The sequence below is a fragment of the Lithobates pipiens genome, unplaced genomic scaffold, assembly GCF_037356315.1.
Source record: "Lithobates pipiens isolate NorthernLeopardFrog02 unplaced genomic scaffold, aLitPip1_a1.2 Scaffold_30, whole genome shotgun sequence".
In the NCBI taxonomy this organism is placed as follows: domain Eukaryota; kingdom Metazoa; phylum Chordata; class Amphibia; order Anura; family Ranidae; genus Lithobates; species Lithobates pipiens.
Window position 1 is genome coordinate 127556184 of NW_027507791.1, and position 23734 is coordinate 127579917.

A 23734-nucleotide genomic window follows, 5' to 3' on the forward strand; every position below is an offset into this window, starting at 1 on the left:
TGCAGCAACAAACACAGAAGTCATTTTATTATAAGAAATCAAAAATGACTTTTCTATCACTTTTTAAATCTGTTGGGTTCCAGCAGAATTGGCATTACATATTAACTGCTAGTAACTGCTAAAATTATTTTATTTAAAAAGGTAAAATCCTTATGACGGATACAGTGTTTCCCTGTTCATATTAAATATAGTTAAAATAAGCTCTCAAGTTGGTGTAAAAAAAAATTATGCATATGTATATTATTTGGTCCAAAAATAATACACTCCTTGGGCCAATCTATAAAACAAAACCTATAACAGGAATACCAAAAAACATATATTCCGCGAATGACTCATGACAGATGAATGTACCTTGCGATCTAGAGCGACATGTAACTCATATGGAGAACTCCCCATCCAAGCTGTGGATTTGCCAACTGCTGTGCGCATAGGGATAATGGAGCCACCCCTCTGAAATACTGGAATCTGCAGATTTGGCAACATAATTATGTACGCAATCTTGACCACCATGACTATACACACAAGATATTTTTCTACATACTGACTCTAGAACATAATATGAATGTTTTTAAATTGTCATCTATACTCACCTCTTCCAAAGTAACTGCCATTTTCTGTCTGTGAGGCCCTTTAACAAGCATGTATGTCCTGAAGTCATACCAGTACTGCAGAAAATAGAGAGGGCAGTGTCCAGAAAAAAATATTCAAGTATCCTAAATGAAAGTAAATTTACTAATTCTTCCCATGCTAGAAGTTATTTGAACAAAATGCCTTTATCAATGTGAACACACACAGTATATATGATTCATTGATTAGATCCAGTAAGAATTTACACAATACCTCCCCTGCGCCAGGAAAGAGAACATCAATGGATTTGACGCCAGAGTCTAACACTGGGGCAACCAGTAGAGCATTACCTGGGAATGGAAAACATTTTTTTTTATCTTATATGTCTAATACATAAAAAGCTTTACAGGACCTATAATGAGGCACATATTGAAAAAGTGAAATTGAATTTTAATAATATAAAGTCTTCCTGACTACCATTTGTTTTATTCATACTGTATTCATATCTTTGCATGAGCAGGCATTAACATTATAGCTATATGAATAAAATGTACCGTAATTATTAACCATGGTATATTTCAAGTATTCAAAGTGACCAGTTGAGAGAGTCCTACTATATACTGTATATACTATATACTGTATGAACCTGGAACTTGTAATATGCTGTCATGTCCTTAGGACTGGAGTTCTGCAGTGCCATCAAAGGCCATGGTTTCCGGCCTTTGATGGCAGGGGGCCATGACTAACTTATCATATTGCTGACATTTGGGGGAAGATTTACTGAATCTGGAGAGTGCAAAATCTGGTGCAGCTGTGCTTGGTAGCCAATCAGCTTCTAACGTCAACTTGTTCAATTAAGCTTTGACAAAAAAAAAATAAATGGACTGGTTTCTATGCAGAGCTGCACCAGATTTGCACTCACCAGTTTTAGTAAATCAACCCCTTGGTCCCATGCTGTGAAAGGTCGCAGTTTACAGTATTTCTCACTAATAACTTCCATGTGGGTCTTCATTACTAATGCCCCTGCAAATTTGACTGGCTCACAAAATGGATAAGGGTATGGCAATCATGCCGCTCATAAAAGAAGAACAAAAAATGCCTCCACAGTGTAATCGTTCTGGACACTCTCCTCATGTGTTCAGACTTAGTCGAGGAGAGTGTCCAGAACGATTACACTATGGAAGCATTTTTTGTTCTTCTTTTATGAGCGGCATGATTGCCATACCCTTATCCATTTTTTGAGCTGTTTTGAGGAGTCACTATAAGGTTTTTGGGGATACCTCAGAATTTCTCCCCTACGCTTAAAGTGACCATTGCAGTGTGGTCATGTGGAGTCGGTAAGGGTTATCATTACTCACTTTTGGTGTGTCGCTCATTTTGGATCTAATCACCGGCTGGGATTAAGGAGTCTTTTGCTCACTCATCTGAGATTGGATCGTGTTTTTTCAGCACTTCTACGTGGACTATCTTTTTGTGCACCATTCACTACCTCACTTTATATTGGACTTTATTTATTTATATATATTAGATTTTCGTGATTATTGATTATTTATTGTATTATTTGCATAGGTTATTAAGTATTGTTTGTTATTAGAGCAACAGATTTTTTTACATTTATGAATTTTTTACACTTATGAATTTTGGTTGGTGTCTGCCTTAGTTTTAATCCTTCAGGGATTTTTCACCATTACTTGTGTATTGTTTTTATTTATCATTATAATTTATAATTAAGTTTTTTTCATTTCTATTTTTTAATTTCTATTTATTTCACGTCACCTTGAAGGGTATTATATATATTTATTTTATGTCACTTTAGTGGGATTATTCATTTTTTTTATAATTTTATTTATTTAATATCTTAAATTGACATTAGTTTCAGTTTGGTATTATTAGCGCTGCACTCCTTTTGCACTTTAGTATTTTGAGTTAGTGTATTTTGACTCCAGAGCCAGCTGCTTTTTCCATCGTATTTAATGATAATTTATCTTTAGCGCAGCGTGAATCCTCTTTTAGTTTTTTTTTTACCATTGATATATTATGGCCTAAATTAATTAACAATTGTTGTGCTTTTTTGGAATAAAATAGCTGTATTGTTTGGAACTGGTAATAATGTGCTTTAAGAACCCCAGTGCAACCTCCTCCAGTAAACATTAAAACATAACTTTTATTGTATTAAAAAAAACGTTTATCCATTTCATCCATTTTAATGCTCTAAAGTCTGTCTTTTCCTTATCTGCATTGTCGGATTTTCCATAGAGCTTAATCCTTCTCACAAATCAATATTATTATTATTATTATTATACAGGATTTATATAGCACCAACAGTTTGCGCAGCGCTTTACAAAATAAAGGAAGGCAGTACAATACAATCAAATAAAAGAGGGTTAAGAGGGCCTTGCTCATAAGAGCTTACAATCTAACAGGGTGGGGCAAGTGGTAAAAAAAAGATTATAACTGTGGGGGATGTGCTGATAGAAAAGTTAAAAGTTCAGTTGTTATTTGGTAGTGACTTCCCTAAAGAGATGAGTTTTCAGGGCTCGCCAAAAGGTGTCCGGTGTAGGAGATGGTCAGACAGATTGAGGTAGAGAGTTCCAGAGGATAGGAGAGGCTCTGAAAAAGTCCTAGACCTACAGACAAGCATGGGTGGAGGAGACTAGAGTGATAGAGAGCGGGAGGTCTTGGGAGGTGAGGACAGTTTGGGGGATAGTTAGGGATGGTTAGGGTCAAAATTGGTGATGTAGCTTGCACAGAGTTGTGAATGGCTTGTGAATGGCTTTGTATGTTATTTTTAATTTAATTAGCTGGGTAATCGGAAGCCAGTGTGGGGATTGGCAGAGAGGTGGCAGACACTGATTGGTTGGTTAGGTAGATGAGTATGGCAGCAGCATTCATGGTAGACTGAAGAGGAGAGGAGCCTGTGCAGAGAAAGGCTTATAAGAAAGGAATTGCAATAGTCATGAGAGATAACAAGGGTGAGTATGAGTTGTTTGGTGTTTTAATTAGTTAAAAAGACATATTATAGAGGTGACGCATACAAAGTTTTGGCATTGATTCAATTTTGAGGCCGAAAGGACAGGTTGGAGTCTAGTACCTTGGCATGAGGGGAGGGACTGATAGTTGTATTAAGCCGCGTACACACGATCAAACAATCGGGTGGAAAAGTCCGGCGGACTTACAATCTGCCCGTGTGTGGGCTCCGGCAGACTTTTTTTACCCAAAAGTCCGGCGGACTAAGAAAGTAGTTTTGCACCTAAATATGTCCGCCGGACTCGCATTTCGGCGGACAATACGGCCATGTGTGTGCAAGTCCAGTGGACAATACGGCCGTGTGTGTGCTAGTCCGCCATACTTTTGAGGTGAACGGACTTTTCCTGCCCGAAGAAAAGTCCGCTCATTTTGAGCATGGCTCCAGGTAGCCGGGACCAGCGAAGGAGGCGTCGCTGGCCCCGTCACCTGGTATGGAGTTAAAGGTGAAGCCCTACGCAGAAAAAACGGCGTGGGGATCCCCCCTAGGTCCATATCAGACCCTTATCCGAGCACGCTACCCGGTCAGTCAGTAAAGGGGGTGGGGACGAGCGAGCGACCCCCCCCTCCTGAGCCGCACCAGGCCGTGTACCCTCAACGCGGCCCCCCGCGCGCCCCCCCTACCCCAAAGCACCTTGTCCCCATGTTGATGAGGACAAGGGCCTCTTTCAGACAACCCTGGCAGGTTGGTTGTCGGCGTCTGCGGGCCAGGGGCTTATCGGAATCCAGGAGCCCCCTTTAATAAGGGGGCCCCGGATACCGGCCCCCCACCCTATGTGAATGAGTATGGGGTACAATGTACCCCTACCCATTCACCTGTGAATTAAAAAAAAAAAAACACAACACACAAGGATTAAAATAGTTTATTGCACAGCTCAGGGGGTCTTCTTCCGTCTTCGGGGGTCTTCTCGCAGGACTCCTCCGCTATCTTCTGCTAGCTCTTTTACTAGTGGAGGAGCCCGGCTTTCTTCTTCTTCGCCGCCCTCTTCTTCCGACTTTGGGGGTCTTGTCCCCCTCTTTGGGGGTCTTGTCCCCCTCTTCGGGGGTCTTGTCCCCCTCTTCGGTTCTTCTTGCCGGGCCACCGTGTGTTTGGGCAGGTAGCTCGTTCGGAAAGTGAGGCGGACAGTCCAGCGGTTTGTCCGCCAGACTAAGTTTGCCGGATAGTCTGATACGCGTGTACGCGGCATTACTGATCTTTATGGAAAAGTCATTAAAAAAGGCATGCCAGGAGGAAGGGCTCAGTTTTGGAAAGATTTGGTTTTAGAAAGTAGTGAGACATCCAAGTTGTTTTTTTTTTATTCTTTATTTCTTTACTGGAGTACCGAAGTAAATCAACAATAACAATAGCATGCTGCTTCCTAACTTTTTTAATTTGACAATTATATTTCAAACCAAAGCATAATCTTCAAATCTTAGGTCTGCAATCCTGTTATTTTTATACATACATAACAATTCCCCAATTTCTCTAATTCCCCTTTACATCCTCCTTTTCCCTAGCTCGGGGCCCTCTGGGGGGCCTCTGAAACGAGCAGCAGAAAACTGAGCACACAGAGCAAACAAGAGAGAAAAAAAAAAGAAATGCGAAGCTTGAAAGCATCTTTTCTCTTTCAGTTTCCCAAATACTCCTGGCTTTAGGCCAGACAAAAAAATCTGGGCTGCCCAAAATAGGAAACGGGTGAGTTTGTGGAAGAAATTTAGGGTTCTGAATTACCCTACATCCTATACGAAGTGTAGGGCCTATCAAAGGGTGTAATTTTACCATGGAGGGTAATGCTGCATAGCACCATATGGTTCTATTTAATGGGACTGCATTTACTTGTTGTTCAATAGTGGTCCACAGTTTACTATCTCCATGATGGCACCAGTGATTTATTCTGCCGAGCTGGGTGGCCTAATAAGATTTATACAAGTCTGGCGCAGCTATTCCTCCTGCCTCTTTAGGCACTGTCAGCAGTCTTCTATTAATCCTTGGGCGCCTACTCGCCCACATAAATTTTGTAAACACAGTTCAAATTTGACTGAAAAAGGCAAATGGAATAAAAACAGGTAAAGCCTGGAAAAGATACAGGAATTTTGGTACTATATTCATTTTTAATAGATTACATCTCCCGAACCAAGAGTGTGTAGATTTATTCCATCTATCTAGTAATATTCTAACTTCCCTAAGTAGGGGTGGAAAATTCAGGGCATAAATATCTGTTAACTTAGGTGGGATCTGTGCTCCTAAATATTTTAAAGCAGTTGATGTCCACCTAAGATTAAAATTATTCTCTAGGCTCATTTGTATGGGGCCCTCCAGAGACACCCCCATTTCCTCCGATTTGCTATAGTTTATTTTAAAATTCGACAGAGCTCTGTATAACTCCACTTCCTTTATAAGGTTTGGTAGAAAAATTTGTGGGCTAGTGAGCGAGAAAAGTAGGTCGTCCGCATAGGCGGAGACTTTATACTCCTGTTCTCCCAAAGGGATACTCCTAATATTCGGGTTCTGTAGAATTCTGTTTAATAAGGGCTCCAACGTCAGCACAAACAAAAGAGTGCGACAGGGGACATCCCTGGCAGGTCCCATTTGATATTGAAAAAACATTTCTGAATGTTAGCCTTCACCAGGGCCTGTGGCTTTGAGTATATGCCACCTATCCAGTGTAACATTCGATCTCCCAGGCCCATGTGTTTTAACACTTCTAACAATTGACCCTGTCAAAGGCCTTTTCCGCATCTGTATTCACAAAGACACTTGGCATCTTCCTTTGATTTACATATTGATTCAATACTTTAATAGTGCTATCTCTAGCTTCCTGTGTGGGGATAAACCCCACTTGATCCAAATGTACCAACTGCGTCAGATGGGGTTGTAAACACAATGAGAGTATCTTTGTGAATATTTTCAAGTCCATGTTCAGTAATGATATCGAACGGTAGCTACTGCACACCGAATGATCCTTCCCTTCTTTTGGGATTACCACAATGTGTGCTCTTAATGCATCCAGTGGAGGGACCGATAACTGTCCTAGAACATTAAATGTTTTAACCATGTATGGTCCCAATGATGGAAAAAAAACTTTTGAAATACTGTAAAGAATACCCATCTGGGCAGGAGCTTTCCCATGTTTCATCGTCTTCATTACAGTAGACACTTCCTCCATTGTGACTGGTGTCTCCAATTATCTTCAAGCGGGGGACGGCAATCTAACTAACTGTGAGAAGGTTAAATATTCATCCAGAGAAGAGGGGGCAAGGGAGGCACCGAAAGGTTATATAACGAAATAGAATACTCTCTAAATTCCTTTACAATATCTTTCAGCATTGAGAGTTTTTGACCTCCTTTTGTTTTGATGTATGGTACAGTGGGGCAAAAAAGTATTTAGTCAGCCACCAATTGTGCAAGTTCTCCCACTTAAAAAGATGAGAGAGGACTGTAATTGTCATCATAGGTATACCTCAACTGAGACAAAATGTGGAAACAAATCCAGACAATCACGTCTGATTTTTAAAAAGAATGTATTTGCAAATTATGGTGGAAAATAAGTATTTTGTCAATATCAAAAGTTCATCTCAATACTTTGTTATATATCCTTTGTTGGCAATGATAGAGTTCAAATGTTTTCTGTAAGTCTTCCCAAGGTTGTCACACACTGTTGCTGGTATGTTGGCCCATTCCTCCACGCAGATCTCCTCTAGAGCAGTGATGTTTTAGGGCTGTCTCTGGGCAACACAGACTTTCAACTCCCTCCAAAGGTTTTCTATGGGGTTATGATCTGGAGACTGGATAGGCCACTCCAGGACCTTGAAATGCTTCTTACGAAGCCACTCTTTCATTGCCCGGATGGTGTGTTTGGGATCATTGTCATGCTGAAAGACCCAGCCACATTTCATCTTCAATGCCCTTGCTGATGGGAGGAGGTTTGTACTCAAAATCTCACGATACATGGCCCCATTCATTCTTTCATGTACACGGATCAGTCATTCTGTTCCCTTTGCAGAGAAACAGCCCCAAAGCATGATGTTGCCACCCCCATGCTTCACAGTAGGTATGGTGTTGGTTGCAACTCGGCATTCTCTCTCCTCTAAGAGTTGTGTTTCTACCAAACAGTTCTACTTTGGTTTCATTTGACCTTCTCCAAATCCTCTTCTGGACCTCTTCTCTAGCAAACCTCAGATGGACCCGGACATGTTTTATTAAAATTCCTCTAATTACCGCCTTATGAGCTTCCCATACTATCCCCAGATCAATCTCCCCATTATCATTAATTTGAAAATAGGAATTCATTTATTTGGTCAGATCCTCTCGGATTTCAGGATAATGTAATAGACTTTCGTTTAGGTGCCATCTCCATTCCATCATTTGGGTTGCGCCCGTCAAGGAGATCCTAATTGTAACAGGCGCATGGTCTGGCCAGGTTAAATTTTTCTATTAGTATATCCTGTACCATCGGGAGTTTCTGTTGTGGTATTAAAAAAAAATCAATTTGAGAATATGATTGATGGGGATTAGAGAAAAATGTATAATCCCTCTCTTCTGCATGGAAGGCCTGCCAAGCGTCGATTAGTTGAAGTTCATCTAGCTTCCAAAAAAGACTCTTCCTGGTTCTATTAGACACCGAAGTAGAGGTATGTAGTTTGGGATCTAGGGGGAAATTAAAGTCCCCCCCTAAAATCAATTCCCTCCCTGAATTCCATTCATTTAGAATTCAAGACGCTATCTTGGTACATTTGGGGCATAGATAGTTGATAGGGTCACCTTTGTGCTTCCTATATAGCCTTTGAGAAAGATATATCTTCCCCCTGAGTCCAGGCATTTATCTATCAGAGACCAAGCAATACGATTAGAGATTAGAATAGCTACACCTTTAGTTTTAGCCTCCTGGTTCGAGGCATGATGTAGGTTTGGGAAATATCTATTTTGAAGATAAGGGAATGCTCCCACCTTCAAGTGTGTTTCTTGCACCATACCCACGTCAGTTTTGAGGCGTTTGAGATCAAGTAACATTTTACATTTTTAGGGGATATTGAGTCCTCTAACATTTAATGATGTAACACGTAATCCCTCCATCCTCTCCTGGACAGGGGCACCACTAATACAAATAGAAAAAAAAAATCCATGTTGATATGTCAGTTTGTAAGTTTTTAATGCGAAAGAAGACTGAAGGAATGAGGTGAGGAATAGAGAGATAGATTTGTGTTTCAACGGTGTAGAGATGGTATTGAAGCCATGGGATGTTTGTTATCTAGTGACCAAGAGAGCAGGTGTAGATAGAGAAGAGAAGGGGTCAAAGAACAGAGCCTTGGGAGATCCCTACAGAAAGAGGTAGTGAAGAGGAGGAGACAGAATTGTAGGAAACAGTGAAGAAATGCTGTGATAGATTAAAGAACCAGGAAAAAGCAGAATCTTGGAGGCCAAGAGAGTGGGGTCTATTGAGGAGGAGCATATAGTCAACTGCAAATACAGTTGGTGGACAGAGGAGGTGCATCATATCACTGATAAGCATTGACAAATGATGCAAACATGTCACACGCACCATGCACACTTTTGTGCTGATCATTTCACCAATACACTTGGGTATGCGCATTATGTTCAACTGCCCCACATTAGTAGCAAAAAACTAATATTGGGATATTTTAGGGAATATTTACACAATGTTTTATTTGAAGCCTGCCCTATATACTCCCAAATTGTTTACCATTGCTTTTCCCTAATAGTTCCTGGGATTGATCATTTGGTGTTGATGGTTGAAAGTCCATTGCAGAGCAATGGAAGCATAAAAATTGCTTCCCCATTGATAATGTTAGTTACGCGTCTGAGGAGGTATGTGCTGACGTCACCACTCTGTCTCGTTGAGGAGGACAGGAGCTTTTGTATTGTAGCCAGCTGGCTTCATATGTATATGCAAGATTTTAATGTTTGTTTGTAAGTGCACCCTTTTTTATCATATTAAACTAAGGCCGCGTACACACGGGCGGACTGTCTGACGGACTTGGTCCGCTGAAACACGTTTCAGCGGACAATCCGCTCGTGTGTGGGCTTCAGCGGACTTTTTCAGCGGACAGTCTGGCGGACTAAGTCTTTCGGAATTTCCATAATATTGTCCGTCCAAACTTGGTTTCAGCGGACAGTCCGCTCGTGAGTAGGCTAGTTCGACGGACTAAGTATGGCGCATGCTCAGAAAGGATTTACACGGCCGAAGGTTGCATTGCAGTGTATTGGACGTCGTATTTCTAGTCCCGTCGTACGTGCCGTACACGTCATCGCGCAAGCTTTCAGCGGACTGTCTATTCGTCGTGTGGTGGTCAAGTCCGTTTATTCAAAAGTAGGACGGACTGTCTGTCGGATTGTCTGATGGACTTAGTTGGACGGATAGTCCGCCCGTGTGTACGCGGCCTAAGTTTTGTCGTTATTATGCTATGGTGTATTGTATCTTCTCTTTGGGTTAATACCAACTTATACCCACAGGTCATACGGATTACTTGGTTCTCTGCTGGGAGCTTTCTTTCCATCTATCAATCAAACTGCATGTCTGTTTCCAGCCGAGGATTTCATTTCCTAAAGGGACATCTACTTTTTTGGTTTAGCATCTGGTAAGGAGGCCCTCTGTGTGGTGGCAGTACACTCAATTGTGATTCATTCACTTGGTGGTTTTCTGTCCGTGCAATTTTTGTTTTTACACTGTAAGTGCAACTGCATATATTGTACATTTATTCATTATTTCAAATGGTGATGGTACACTTTTGTGGTTTAGTCACTAGGTGGATGTTGAATTTATCTCCAGTTGTTCAAGCATTTGGAATAACATATATCATAATAATCTTTTTTGACTGTAATTAGCGCAATTTTCTCTTTTTCATTTTTATGGATGCATAAATATGCAACAAAATGTTTAGCTGATGCTTTATTTTTATGCAGTAAGCAGATATTCTCTTAGCCAGCCTCAAGTTGTGGGGTTATGTACAAAACAATTATGTCCATAGAATAGGGGCTATAGCTGGTCAGTTGGTCCCAGAGGGTACAAAGAGTATAAATCCAGCTCTTCCTATACATACACCAGGAATGGTACCTTCTTCATTTTATATAAATTCCATTATTAAACTTTTAGAAATCTTACCTAGCATGTACTGACTTTCCAATGCAAAGGCATCTTGGTATTTAGAAAATTCAACCCACAAAGGCCTGTTTGTAGTTAAATAAAAACAGAAATGTTATTAACAGTCACTATTTCTAGAAGAAAAACAAAATAAATTGTACCAGTATGCTCCCTCACCTCATTACAAGCTCAGCTTTACGGTATGCCCTATAAAACAGCAGGTACCAATATGGAAGAAGGGTATAACGTTCCTTTATTGCTTTCCTGATTAAGAGAGTATTTTCTTCACCAAACAGCCAAGGCTCTCTGCGCTTGGTACCCTGCATAGCGTGACCGCGAAAGAAGGGCTGGAATGAGCCAGCCTGGTACCAACGGACCAGTAGTTCAGGATCTGGGTCTCCAACAAAACCGCCAACATCAGCTGCCAAATTAGCATAAGGCAAATTAATTTTACATAATCCATCCAAAAAATGTTCTTACCTACAGGCATCTCCATCTGCAAGCAGACTACAGAATGCCACTTTACCTCCACAAAAGGCTATTCCTGTCACGCTGAGACTAAGTAACATTGGGACAGAGATTTTTAAATACTCCCACTCTGCTTTGTTATCTCCTGTCCATACTGCACCTAAAGAGGATGAAAGCATTTAAAAATTTTATTGATATTTATATCAAATCTCTAACATGATATCTAATAAGATTTCAAGACACTGCAAAAGTATAAAGAATGTTGGATAATTGAATTCCAACTGCTCAGTTCCAGTCCTCTAATGCCAGCACAATATTATAGTGACGGTTTTCAGAACTTATGGTCCCAAATAACTCCCAAGAACAGCAACATATTAATTACAAAATTGGGACAATATAAATGGTTGAAAGATGCTCAAACACAGGTTCTTGGTATTAACCATACTACTTGCATACAACTTAAACACATAATTAAAAATACATTTTCGGCCTCAACCATTAGGGAACACAGGAAGTTTTAAGCTGGGTATACTACTGCTTCTAGCAAGATTGGACACTGGCAAAACAAAAAAAGGAGGCCAGCCCAGGATCACTCCTCCAATTACCAACATGCCTCAGTTATTTTGCTAGTGTCCTAGGAGGATGGATGGCTTTTCTTCAACTCTGCTGTGTTATAGACGAAGATATTTTTTACTATCACATTTTTCTACTTAGATTTTTTTTTTTCAATTAGGACTCTACATTTTTGCTGGAGCTTTGTCTTCCAATTGTCACTATCCAGAGCAGTCATCTTTAACCTGGAATTTGGAGTACTGTATCTGGACCCCACTGGACTGGAGGTTGCACGGATAGGCTGGAAGTGATCTTCAGGCACTGGGTACCACATGGGGTGCTTTCCAGACTTCATCCTGGTAATATCGGCAGAGCTCTTGCCCGGTCCAGACACACTGGGATTGCCCTGTTTCTGAAGAAGCACTTAGTGAGTGGACCTGACAGCTGAGCATCTGAAAATCCTTATTCTCTGTTCCTGATGGTTTTTGCCACGGAAGGGGTTAATTATGTGGAACTGAATGCTGACATCATCCTGTGGGTGGAGTGTCATGCATGCATTCCATACTTTCTTTCCTGCCATAAAGGCATGTCTCCACTGCTGTTGCTGCTGGCATAAGCCACGTGAAACTTTGATCTTTGATCTATTCCTACTACACACCTACATTGACTTTGATCACCTCCTGCCATCCAACAGTCACCTGTTACCAGTTGCCTGGGTTTTGTGAGTACCTGAGGCGTTGCTCCTTAGCTTGAGCTTATATGAAGCCGAACTGCCACCACGTGGTTGCAACATGTCTGATTGTAGACTTGGAGGGGCCAATTTTGCTGTACTGGTTGCTCCCAGTTCACTTTCTACTAAGGACTTTGCTTCTTGCAGTGAGCCTACTGACAGTGTTGATGTCTGCAGCTTAGAATCATGTTGCCCTCTGCTCTTGAAATGTATTCCCCCTTGGAGTCCTCTTTACCTCAGTCAGACATGGCTGCATCCTCTGCTCCTTCTGCTAAGTTCTTTACTATGTTCATGCAATACTTTATGGCCCGAATCACCCAGATATTTGTGGACTCTGATCACGGAGGATACAAGCATGCTCCCGTGCCCTCTCCTACAAATTCTAATTTGCCTAACACAATAGTGGCTTCTGGGCTATTGGCCCCAGAGACTCTGACTGATTTCAAGTTGCTCCAGTCCTTCACTGATCAACCTACCCTTGAGGAGATGCAGTCTACTGCCATTTGTTTCAAACTGAAGGAGACCTTATTGATACAGTGCACACCACTCTAAAACTAGGGTAGTGATCCTTAAACTGTGGCCTTTACTTGCCTTTATCTGGCCATTCCTCCTACTAATACAAGCCACTATTCTTACTACTGACACGAACAATGAGGTACCATTTCTTTGACTGACACCAGTGATGAAGCGCTATTCCCTCCACCGGGGCGCTGATCTTTCCACTGAAACCAGCAATGGGGCATTATTCCTCTCACTGACACCAACAAAGGGGCACTATTTCTCCCACTGACACCAGCTATGGGACAATTTTACTCCCACTGACACCAACAATAGGGCATGATTCCTTCCACTGAGGAAATATTTGCTCATTTGCACCAACAATGGAGCACTATTTTTCTAAATATTCACTATTTCACTATTCCTTCCACTAACACCAGGTATGGGGCACGATTCCTCCAACCAATATCAATGATGAGGCTATACTTTACAACCTACTGACCACAGGTGCTATTTAATTCTCTTACTACCACTAACAACCAAGTCTGAGGCATTATTTAATCTCACTGATGCCAGGGCATTTTCTAGTCCCACTGGCCACAGTCCGGCCCCCCTAAAGTCTGAAGGACAGCAATCTGGCCCATTGATTAAAATGTTTGGGGACCCCTCAACTGGACAATCAGCCTGCTGCTTCTACAGTGCACCTGCTGTTCAGCTATTTCTCTATGGAGATTGCAGACATCTTGACTATTTTTTTCTTCCTCCAAGCACGTATTAAACTTGTATCTGGTTGGTAAGGATTTTGTACAGAACTGGCCCATTCCCACTGCGGATCCACCACAAAAAGGCACTTATTTTTCCAGTAGAGGACACACCTGTCTTTAAGGACCCAACCAAAAAGTGGTCAGAAACCCTTTTTACAGACAGAGCTGTGTTCTCATTGACAGGCCCTGTCCTGTACCCAATACTGGCTTTGACTTTATTTTCTCAAACCATGTAAAAAAAAAGAAGAGAGATAGCCACTGCTGCCGTTGACTCATTGCTTACTGAACACTTGGAACAGGTGGGTGTATTGGTAAACATCGGTTGTAATTTGATGGGTTTGCTGAAAGTCTCTTGTATCATTTTCCACTGTGACAGACAGGCAGACAGTCTGTCACTTTGTAAAGATGCATATAGTCTGTTTCAGGAGAGAAAGGGTCTCTAAACAGGTGTAAATCATAAAGGAGTCATTTTGGCAAAAGTTCTGGACTGCATAATCCTTGTGTAAAAAATTCTGATCCATATGGTCTTCGAGGGATTAGGTCTGTTCAAATTCACTCTTGATAATAGTATCAAGGATGACTTCTTGGATCTCAATGCTCTGAATGTCTTCATTCAGGTCCAGAAATTCCAAAAGGAATTCATCAAATCTGTAATCACCTCCCTTCACCAGGGAGACTTTATGAATTTTATGTACATCAAAGATACTTACCTTTATTTCCCCATCAGCAATTCCTATGCTTTGCTGTGGGACCCCTGCATTACTAGTTTTTGGCCCCCTGTTGCACTCTTCTGTCATTCCCACTGTTTGATACTTAGACAACCTTCTGTCAACGAAACCGTTTCTACTGGACAACATGTTCTTGATTGTCTAGATGTTACAGTAATTTGGATGGATTCTGACCCTTCAGAAATGATCGCTGAATCTGACTCACTATTTTGAGTATATAGGTTTCAAGCCTATGGTCTCAAAGATTGGGTTATACCGTATATACTCGAGTATAAGCCGAGATTTTCAGCCTCTTTTTTGAGGCTGAAAGTGCCCCCCTCGGCTTATACTCGAGTCATCGCTGTCTGCCTGCTCGATCAGCGTGTCGAGCAGACAGACAGCGGCCATTCTATAATTCAAAAGCCGCGCCTCCGGCTCCGCCTTCGCCTGTGATAGGCGGAACACTGAATTTCCCAGCAGCCTGTGTTCCGCCTATCACGGACATCGTCTCATCCTCGTACTACGGACGAGGATGAAAGGATGTCCGTGATAGGCGGAACACAGACTGCTGGGAAATTGTGTTCCGCCTATCACAGACAGGGAGGCGCGGCATTTGAACAGGGGAATGGGCGCCGACGAAGAGCGGTGATCCTGGGACGGGACCGGACGGAGGCTCGGCTCGGGACGGGACCGGACGGAGTCTCGGGACGGGACGGGACCGGACGGAGGCTCGGGACGGGACCGGACCGGACGGAGGCTCGGCTCGGGACGGGACGGGACCGGACGGAGGCTCGGGACACAGGTAGGCTGGACACACAAGGCCACACACACACACACACACACACACACACACACACACACACACACACACACACACACACACACACACACGGATGGATGGACACACACACAGGGATGGATGGATGGATGGACACACACACAGGGATGGATGGATGGATGGACACACACACACAGGGATGGATGGATGGATGGACACACACACAGGGATGGATGGATGGATGGACACACACACACACAGGGATGGATGGACACACACACACACACAGGGATGGATGGATGGATGGATGGACACACACACAGGGATGGATGGATGGATGGACACACATACAGGGATGGACGGACACACAGGGATGGACAGGCATATCTCACCCTCGGCTTATACACGAGTCAATAGGTTTCCCAGTTTTTTTGGGGGTAAATTGGGGGCCTCGGCTTATACTCGGGTCGGCCTATACTCGAGTATATACGGTACTCTTTCCTGTGCACTTTACTAGATCTAGATTTTTTTTTACATCAAGTAACTATTTCTTAAGTTTGCAAGGTTACTACCTGTAAAAACAGGGTTCCTCAGTGGGACTTTAGAGAACCATGAACACTCAGAAGAATAAGAAACTTATAAAAAAGTATTACAAATTTATTACAAAGAGTAAATTACATAATACAAAAATAAATAAAACTAAAACACATAATGTAAGGAAGCAGTTCAAAGACAGACAGCTGGAAGAGACCCAAATCGACTGATGGGAAGACAGAGGAAATCCAACGTGTTTCAAAGAATGAAGTAAGGGTCTTCTTCAGGTAAGATGGGATGGGGATTTCCAGATGAATACAAACAATCTCATGTGTTTCTGAGATACCAAAACAGCGTCATAAAGGCAAAGCAAGGTGGAAAAAAACATATTCATGAAGCCCCCACGTCTGAGGAATGCCTCCCAAAAGGGGGACCGGAGCAGTCTGAAGGGACAAACCACCACGGATCTATCGCTTTGAGATTTATGAGTTAAATCTTTTAATGCAGAAATTCCTTTAACCAGTTGCCGACCAACACATGCCGATGTACGTCGGCAGAATGGCACAGCCCGCGGCAGTCGGATGCGTTAGAGGCCGGATCAGTCCTGAGGTCCCGGCCAATGTTTTCTGGCCTGGACCTGCTGATCGGTCCTAACAAATGAAATCCTTCCCCTGTCTGTGTAAGTGTAAACACAGACAGAAGGAAGTGATGCCCTCTCTCCTTGTGGAGTCTTTTCAATTCCAGTGAGAGGAAAGAAGACGTCTTACCATGAGTTGCACAACCCTACACTTACACCAGTACACACAGGATACTTGTCACCCCCCGATCACCCCCCCCCCCCAGTTAACCCCATTCACTCCCTGTCACTGTGTCACTAATTACAGTTTTCAGATTTTTCACTGATCACTGCATTGGTGTCATTTGTAATAAGTGTTAGGGCAGTTAGTAGTAGGCCCGATTAGGTTTAGGGTACCCCCCTAATAAATGTTTAACCCCTTGATCGCCCCAGTTAACCAGATCAAGTTGTCTGCATTGATGAGTCCCCAATTAAGTTTTCTGGCCGCTTGTCTTTCAAACAGTATCTTCCCAGCAAGCGTGCCAGATATGGGGTCAAGATGATATAAGCCACGGGCTATAAATATAGTTTTATGGTTTACAAGGGAAGAGATAGTCATGAAGAGCCGGAGAACTGCCCAGACTACATAGAGAGTGCTGATAAGATTGTGTGGGACTTGGTGTCACCCTTATTTGGAAAGGGGTACTACTTGTATGTGGGCAATAATTACACAAGCGTGACACTTTTTAGTCACTTGTCTGATCATGGAATTGGCGTGTTGTGGCACTGTCCGATCTAATCTAATTACCCAAGCGGCTTGTGGATTCCCATCTTAGGCTGGGGGAGAGAGCCTGCTTGAAGTGTAATAATTAGCTCGCTGTGAAGTGGAGGTATAATTGGAATGTTTTCGCTCTGTCCTCCCTACGGCGACTGGTGTTGTGGAGAAACCCCTTTGTGTCCACGAATATAACCTTAATATGGGAGGGGTGGACCTCAGCGACCAGTTTTTGGCGCCGTACCTAGTTGCCTGTAAGGCCAGGCACTGGTACTAAAAAGTGTCTGTATACTTATTTCAGTTGGCTCTGCTGAATGCTTATGTGCTATACAAATATTTATTTATCTCGACAGCAACAGCGTTTGCTCCCACGATACGTAAATCAGCGACTCCAGCGATGTAGGGGGTGATTTCACCACCACAGTTAAAAAAAATGGTACATGTATGCCCATCATTAGAAGTGGGTGGATGAAGGGTGGTATTATTGTGATTTTACTCCTCACTACCTATTACAGTTATGGAGGCCCTGAAATGTTCAGTTAGAACAAACCCCCACCCCCCCAAATTACCTCACTTTCGAAAGTAGACACCCCAAGGTATTTGCTAAGAGGCATGGTGAGTATTTTGCATATCTCATTTATTTTTGAAAATGAAGAAAGAAAAGAAAAATGTATTTTATTTTTTAAATTTTCAAATCTTTGTGTCAAAAAGCGAGATCTGCAAAATACCATATTTATCCGCGTATAACACATGCCGGCATATAACATGCACCTCAATTTAAGAGGGAAGTTTCAGAAAAAAAAACTATTTTTTTTAAATACACTACTTTGAAGCAAAATAATGGTTAGTGAGCATCAATGCAGTCTGATTAGTGCCCATCTGCAGCCTCAATGCAGCCTAACCTGTGCCCATCTGCAGCATCAATGCAGCCTAATCTGTGCCCTTCTGCAGCTTCAGTGCAGCCTCAACTGTGACCATCTGCAGCTTTAGTGCAGCCTGATCTGTGCCCATCAGCAGCTTTAGTGCAGCCTGATCTGTGCCCATCTACAGCCTGATCTGTGCCCATCTGCAGCTTCAGTGCAGCCTGATCTGTGCCCATCTGCAGCCTCATCTGTGTCCATCTCCCCCATCAATGCAGCTCACCATCTCTTGCAGGAAATCACCGAGCCGTCATCTGTTTACTCGCCTCTCAGTCGGTAGTCACATACACAGTCCCACCTCCGCCATCGGATAAGCTCCTGTGATAAACAGAACACTGATCCAATGCCGGTGGTGGAGGCGGGACTGTGTGTGTGACGTGTGAGCTGAGTGAGAGCCGAGCTAAAGTTGAGTGAGAGACGAGAGAGAGACAAGTAGTGAACAGAGTGGAGAGAAGATGATGGCTCAGTGAATCCCGGCCGCATTCGCCCCCCCTCCTTATGACAAAAAAATTAAATATTCAATGGGCTCAACATGCCTCTCAGAAATTTCCTTGGGGCGTCTACTTTCCAAAATGGGGTAATTTCGGGGGGGGGGGGGGGGGGGGTTGTACTGCCCTGCCATTTAGCATCTCAAGAAATTAGATAGGCAGTCATAAACTAAAAGCTGCGTAAATTCCAGAAAATGTACCCTAGTTTGTAGATGCTATAACTTTTTGCGCAAACCAATAAATATACGCTTATTGACATATTTTTTTTACCAAAGACATGTGGCTGAATAAATGTTGGCCTAAATGTGTGACTAAAATTGAGTTTATTGAGTTTTTTTTGTAACCAAAACAATGTCAGTATTTTTCCATTTATATCGCAAAAAATAAAAATCACAGAGGCAATCAAATACCATCAAAAGAAAGCTCTATTTGTGGGAAAAAAAGAAAAAATTTTGCTTGGGTACAGCATTGCATGGCCGCACAATTACCAGTTAAGATAGCGCAGTGCAAAATTGTAAAAAGTGCTCTGGTCATTGCACAGCCAAATCCTCAGGGGCTGAAGTGGTTAAAGATCCGAACCATTTAACAATGGCCACCAGAGTTGAGACAGGGCTATGCCGCATATGAAACCATAAAAACATCCCATGCTTAAAGGTTGATACACCAGGTATACAGAAACTGGCTAGACAGTCAACAGCCAAACCTAATAGATGTTGTGGGTGCAGCAGTTCCCTGTGTATCCAGAAAGAAGTAGGTAAAGCGAGATGAAGCGAGGCTACTACCTGATCTTCAGTTCACATGCTCTTTAACCGCTTAAGCCGCCGAACCATTTGGCTGGCCAAAGACCAGACCACTTTTTGCGATTCGGCACTGCGCTGTTTTAACTGACAATTGCGTGGTCGAGCGATGTGGTTCCCAAACAGAATTGATGTCCTTTTTTTACCACAAATAGAGCTTTCTTTTGGTGGTATTTGATCACCTCTGCAGTTTTTACTTTTTGAGCTATAAACAAAAAAAGAGCGACAATTTTGAAAAAAATGCATTACTTTTAACTTTTTGCTATAATATCCCCCAAAAATATATAAAAGAAAATAGGATTTTTTGTACTCACCGTAAAATCCTTTTCTCTGTAATTCACCGACTGACACAGCTCCTCTCTTAGCCATTGGATTGTTATGCCCACCACTAGGAGAATACTAGGCATTAGTTGTAATACAATACTCAGAACTCTTTAGTTCCACCCAGGGGGCGGTCCCTTGGGCAACAACCCTCCAGCCTGCCATGCAGCCATCAGTACGTCAACAAGCAGTATAACTTAAAGAGAAAAAAGGAGGGGCGGGTGCTGTGTCGGTCGGTGAATTACAGAGAAAATGATTTTAACGGTGAGCACAAAAAATCCTATATTCTCTTATATTGACCGACCAACACAGCTCCTCTCTTAGCTATTGGGACGTCCCCAAGCATTGCCAAATGAGGGGTGGGAAAACAGCATAGAAACTTCATCCACCATGGCAAGTGGGAACTAGTGAAACTTTACCCACAAAAAAACAGAAAAAAAAAAGAAAATATATTGCATATTCAATTGCAACTATACGGCCGCCTGCAAAATTTTGCGCCCAAAACTGGCATCAGCCGATGCACTGACGTCTTGTAGAACTTGGTAAATGTGTGGACAGACGACCAGGTCGCCCCTTTACACACCTGAGCGACAGACGCTCGGTGTTGGAAGGCCCAAGACGTTCCGATTGCCCTTGTGGAGTGGGCCGTGACCAGAAAGGGGGGCACCTGCCCCTTCAAGGCGTAGGCTTGTACTACAGTCTGTCTGATCCACCTGGAAATGGTAGCCGAGACCGCCATGCCTTTCTTGGGACCAGGGAACAGTGGCAGACAAATACATCTTTAGAGCCCGAACCACATCCAGAGCATGAAGGGCCACTTCCTTAGGGTGCTTCGGCTTAGAGCACAGAGATGGTAATACAATGTCCTCATTGATATGAAAAGCCGAGACCACCTTCAGTAGAAAGACGGTTGCGGACACAACACCACCTTATCCTTGTGGATAACCAGATAAGGCGACTTGCAGGACAAAGCCGCCAGTTCCAAAACACTCCTGGCCGATGTGATGGCCAGTAGAAAGACCACTTTCTGGGAAAGAGTCAACAGGTGATATTTTCAAACGGCGGTTTTTGAAGCGCCGATAACACCAGGTTCAAATCCCACGGGGCTAACGGTGGACTACATGTCGCACCACCTGAACAAAGGTACTCTCCAATGAGTGAGCCGCCAGGGGTTGCTGAAAAAAAGACAGCCAAGGCTGATATTTGCCCCTTAATGTTGCTTAACGCCAATTTCTGGTCTACTCCTCGCTGAAGAAACAGCAGGATCCTGGATATAGAAAAGGAGCGCGGATGCCATCCTTTCGCCTTACACATGAAGGATGTAAGCCTTCCAAGTACGATGATATATCTTCAGAGAAGAAAATTTCCGCGCCCTCAACATAGTTGGGATCACCGAGTCCGACAGACCCCGGTTCCTCAACACCTGGCTCTCAATAGCCATGCCGTTAAAGCCAGCGATGGTAAAGCAGGATGGAGAATCGGACCTTGAGACAGAAGGTCCTCTCGTAACGGCAGTCGCCATGGGGCGTCCGCCACGAGGCGCACCAGGTCTGCATACCAAGGACGCTGAGGCCAATCTGGGGCAATCAGTATTACTAGGATCCCCTCGACTTCCACTCTGCGAAACAGACGTGGTAACAGTTTCAGTGGAGATAAGGCGTAGATCAGCTGGTACTGATCCCACGGAGCCACCAGCGTGTCGGACAAATCTGCCCACAGATCACTTGTCCTGGACACGAATCTCGGCACCTTCCGATTGATACGGGAGGCCAGAAGATCCACGTCTGGTGTGCCCCACCGCAGGCACAGTAGCCTGAATACCTCCGGATGCAATGCCCATTCTCCTGGGTCCAGCAACTGGCGACTCAGATAGTCCGCTTGCCAGTTTCCCACTCCCGGGATGTAAATGGCCGACAGGGCCAGTACGTGTCGCTCTGCCCACCGAAGTATGTGAGCGACCTCCCGTGCGGCGGCCGAGCTTCTTGTTCCTCCTTGGTGATTGACGTATGCCACAGCAGTGGTGTTGTCTGACTGGACCCTGATCGGACGCCCCTGAAGTCTCATTGACCATGTGGAGAGGCACAGCCTGATCGCTCTTAGTTCGAGCAGATTGATCGGCAACTTGGATTCTTCCGCTGACCAGAGGCCCTGAGCCGACTGAACCCCCATCACTCCACCCCAGCCGGATAGGCTGGCGTCCGTTGTGATGTCCACTTCAGAGGTAGGAACGACTTCTCGGACGGAATCACCGGGGACCTCAGCCACCAGATCAGTGAATCTCTGATTGACTGGCTCACCTGGTGTCATGGAGATTCTACTAGAAATCTGAACCCCAGACCTTCTGGCTTGCAGCCGCGGGCGCCACCGCACGTGCGTGCGACCGTGCGTGCGCCCCTGTTGGCGCCAAACAGGCTATTTAAACCTGTCTGTCACTGACGGTCTCCGCTGTCTGCTCTACAGCGTTGTGTGCCTGAAACCTGATCCAAAGTATTTATCTGTGATTTAGACCCGGCTTGCCTGTGACCTACCTGTTATCTGCCTGCACCCGACCTCAGCCTGTTTGTGACTACTCTCCTGCCTGCTCCCTTGTGCCTCGCTTCCAGCCTGATACCTGACCCGGCCTGTTTGACGATCCCATCTGCTAACCTGATCCAGTTTGCTGAGCTGATTCCATCTGCTAAGGTGATCCAGTTTGCTGAGCTGATTCCTTCTGCTAAGGTGATCCAGTTTGCTGAGCTGATTCCATCTGCTGTAGTTACCTGCTAAGCTGATCCAGTTTGCTGAGCTGATTCCATCTGCTAAGGTGACCCAGTTTACTAAGCTGATTCCATCTGTTGTTGTGATCCAGTCTGCTGTGTTGATCCTGTCTGCCAAGCTGTTCCTGTCTGCAGAGCTGACCCCGCCTGTTCATCCCTTCCCGTCTGTTAATCCTGCCAGGCACCTGTACCCCTCCTTACTCCTGTGTTCCCTGTTACCTTACCAGGAAACCGGTAGTGGGAGTCGTAAGGGAGGCCTCCCTCTGCAATTCGGGCTCAAAACCACTAGGTACCTGACAGTAGCAGACGGCCCTGTCTGAGCCCGAGCGGGGAGCCTCTGCTATGGAAGAACTGTGTCAACACCTGGCAGGACTTTCCGAGGCAGTTAAGAATCTCCAGCAGGGCTATACCCGGCTGGAAGAACAGGTGCTCGCCCTATCCAACCCCTCCGGTACCCTGGGAGCCCCTCAACCATCAGCTCCTTCAGCCGAAGCAGGACCGGTACCTACAATTGTGATGCTCCCTCCAGAACCTAAAGTGCCTACACCTGAACGATTCTCCGGGGACCGCAGCAGCTTCAGGGCCTTCCGGAACTCCTGCGAATTGTATTTCGCCCTCCAACCACGGACCTTTTCTTTGGAAGCCACCAAGGTGGGCTTTGTGGTGTCCTTACTTTCCGGAGACCCCCAGACTTGTGTTCACCGTCTTTTAGAACAGAATGATGCAGCCTTGACCAATCTCACCACCTTCTTTGATGCAATGGCTCAATTATACGAAGACCCTCAACTTTCAGCGACTGCAGAAACCGCCTTGCGGACCCTTCAGCAGGGACGAAGAGCGGTAGAGCACTATGTGGCTGAGTTCAGGCGATGGGGTGCAGATACGAACTGGAATGACGCTGCCCTTCATCATCAGTTCCGCATGGGACTCTCTGATTCCTTAAAAGACAAACTCACTAGAGTCTGTGTTCCACAGACTTTAAATGCACTAATCGACCTGGCTATACAGATCGATCGACGTCTGAGAGAAAGGAGGGCCGAGAGGGCCACGGGTTTCTCTCGTCCAACCTGGATGCTTCCAAAAGTTCCAAGCCATCTACACCCAGCACCAGCCGCCCGACCAGCATCCACTTCTGCCACACCTGAGCCCATGCAACTTGGGGTCTTGCGGCCGTCTCTTACCCCCAAAGAACGTGTCTCTATTGTGGGGAATCTGGACATTACGTCAGGAACTGCCCTATTAAGCTCCGTAAATTCCCATCTAGGCCTTCTGGTTACACAGATTATTTAACTAAGATTTCATCTCACCTTGCCCTTTCTGTCTCCTTTCAGCTCCCAGGAAAGACTTTACAGACGTCCGCCATTATTGATTCCGGGCATGCAGCTGTTTTATGGATTCATCTTTTGCTGCCAAACACAAG

At 44.2% G+C, this 23734-nt stretch overlaps 1 protein-coding gene and 1 long non-coding RNA gene across 5 annotated transcripts in view; one reads left to right on the forward strand and one right to left on the reverse strand.

Moving 5' to 3' along the window:
* Positions 1-23734, reverse strand: part of GANC (glucosidase alpha, neutral C) — a 203343-nt gene that overhangs the window by 79965 nt on the left and 99644 nt on the right. For all 4 annotated transcript variants that reach the window (XM_077464837.1, XM_077464835.1, XM_077464834.1 and 1 more), the window contains exons 16-21: positions 11197-11298; positions 10848-11091; positions 10692-10756; positions 841-917; positions 591-665; positions 352-465 (exon numbers count right to left, since the gene is read on the reverse strand). In XM_077464837.1, the coding sequence (XP_077320963.1) occupies positions 352-465; positions 591-665; positions 841-917; positions 10692-10756; positions 10848-11091; positions 11197-11298 (677 nt within the window). The remainder of the gene's footprint in view (positions 1-351; positions 466-590; positions 666-840; positions 918-10691; positions 10757-10847; positions 11092-11196; positions 11299-23734) is intronic.
* Positions 10018-23734, forward strand: part of LOC143943218 (uncharacterized) — a 29103-nt gene continuing 15386 nt past the window's right edge. Inside the window, exon 1 of the long non-coding RNA XR_013264894.1 lies at positions 10018-10167. This is a non-coding gene — a long non-coding RNA (uncharacterized LOC143943218). The remainder of the gene's footprint in view (positions 10168-23734) is intronic.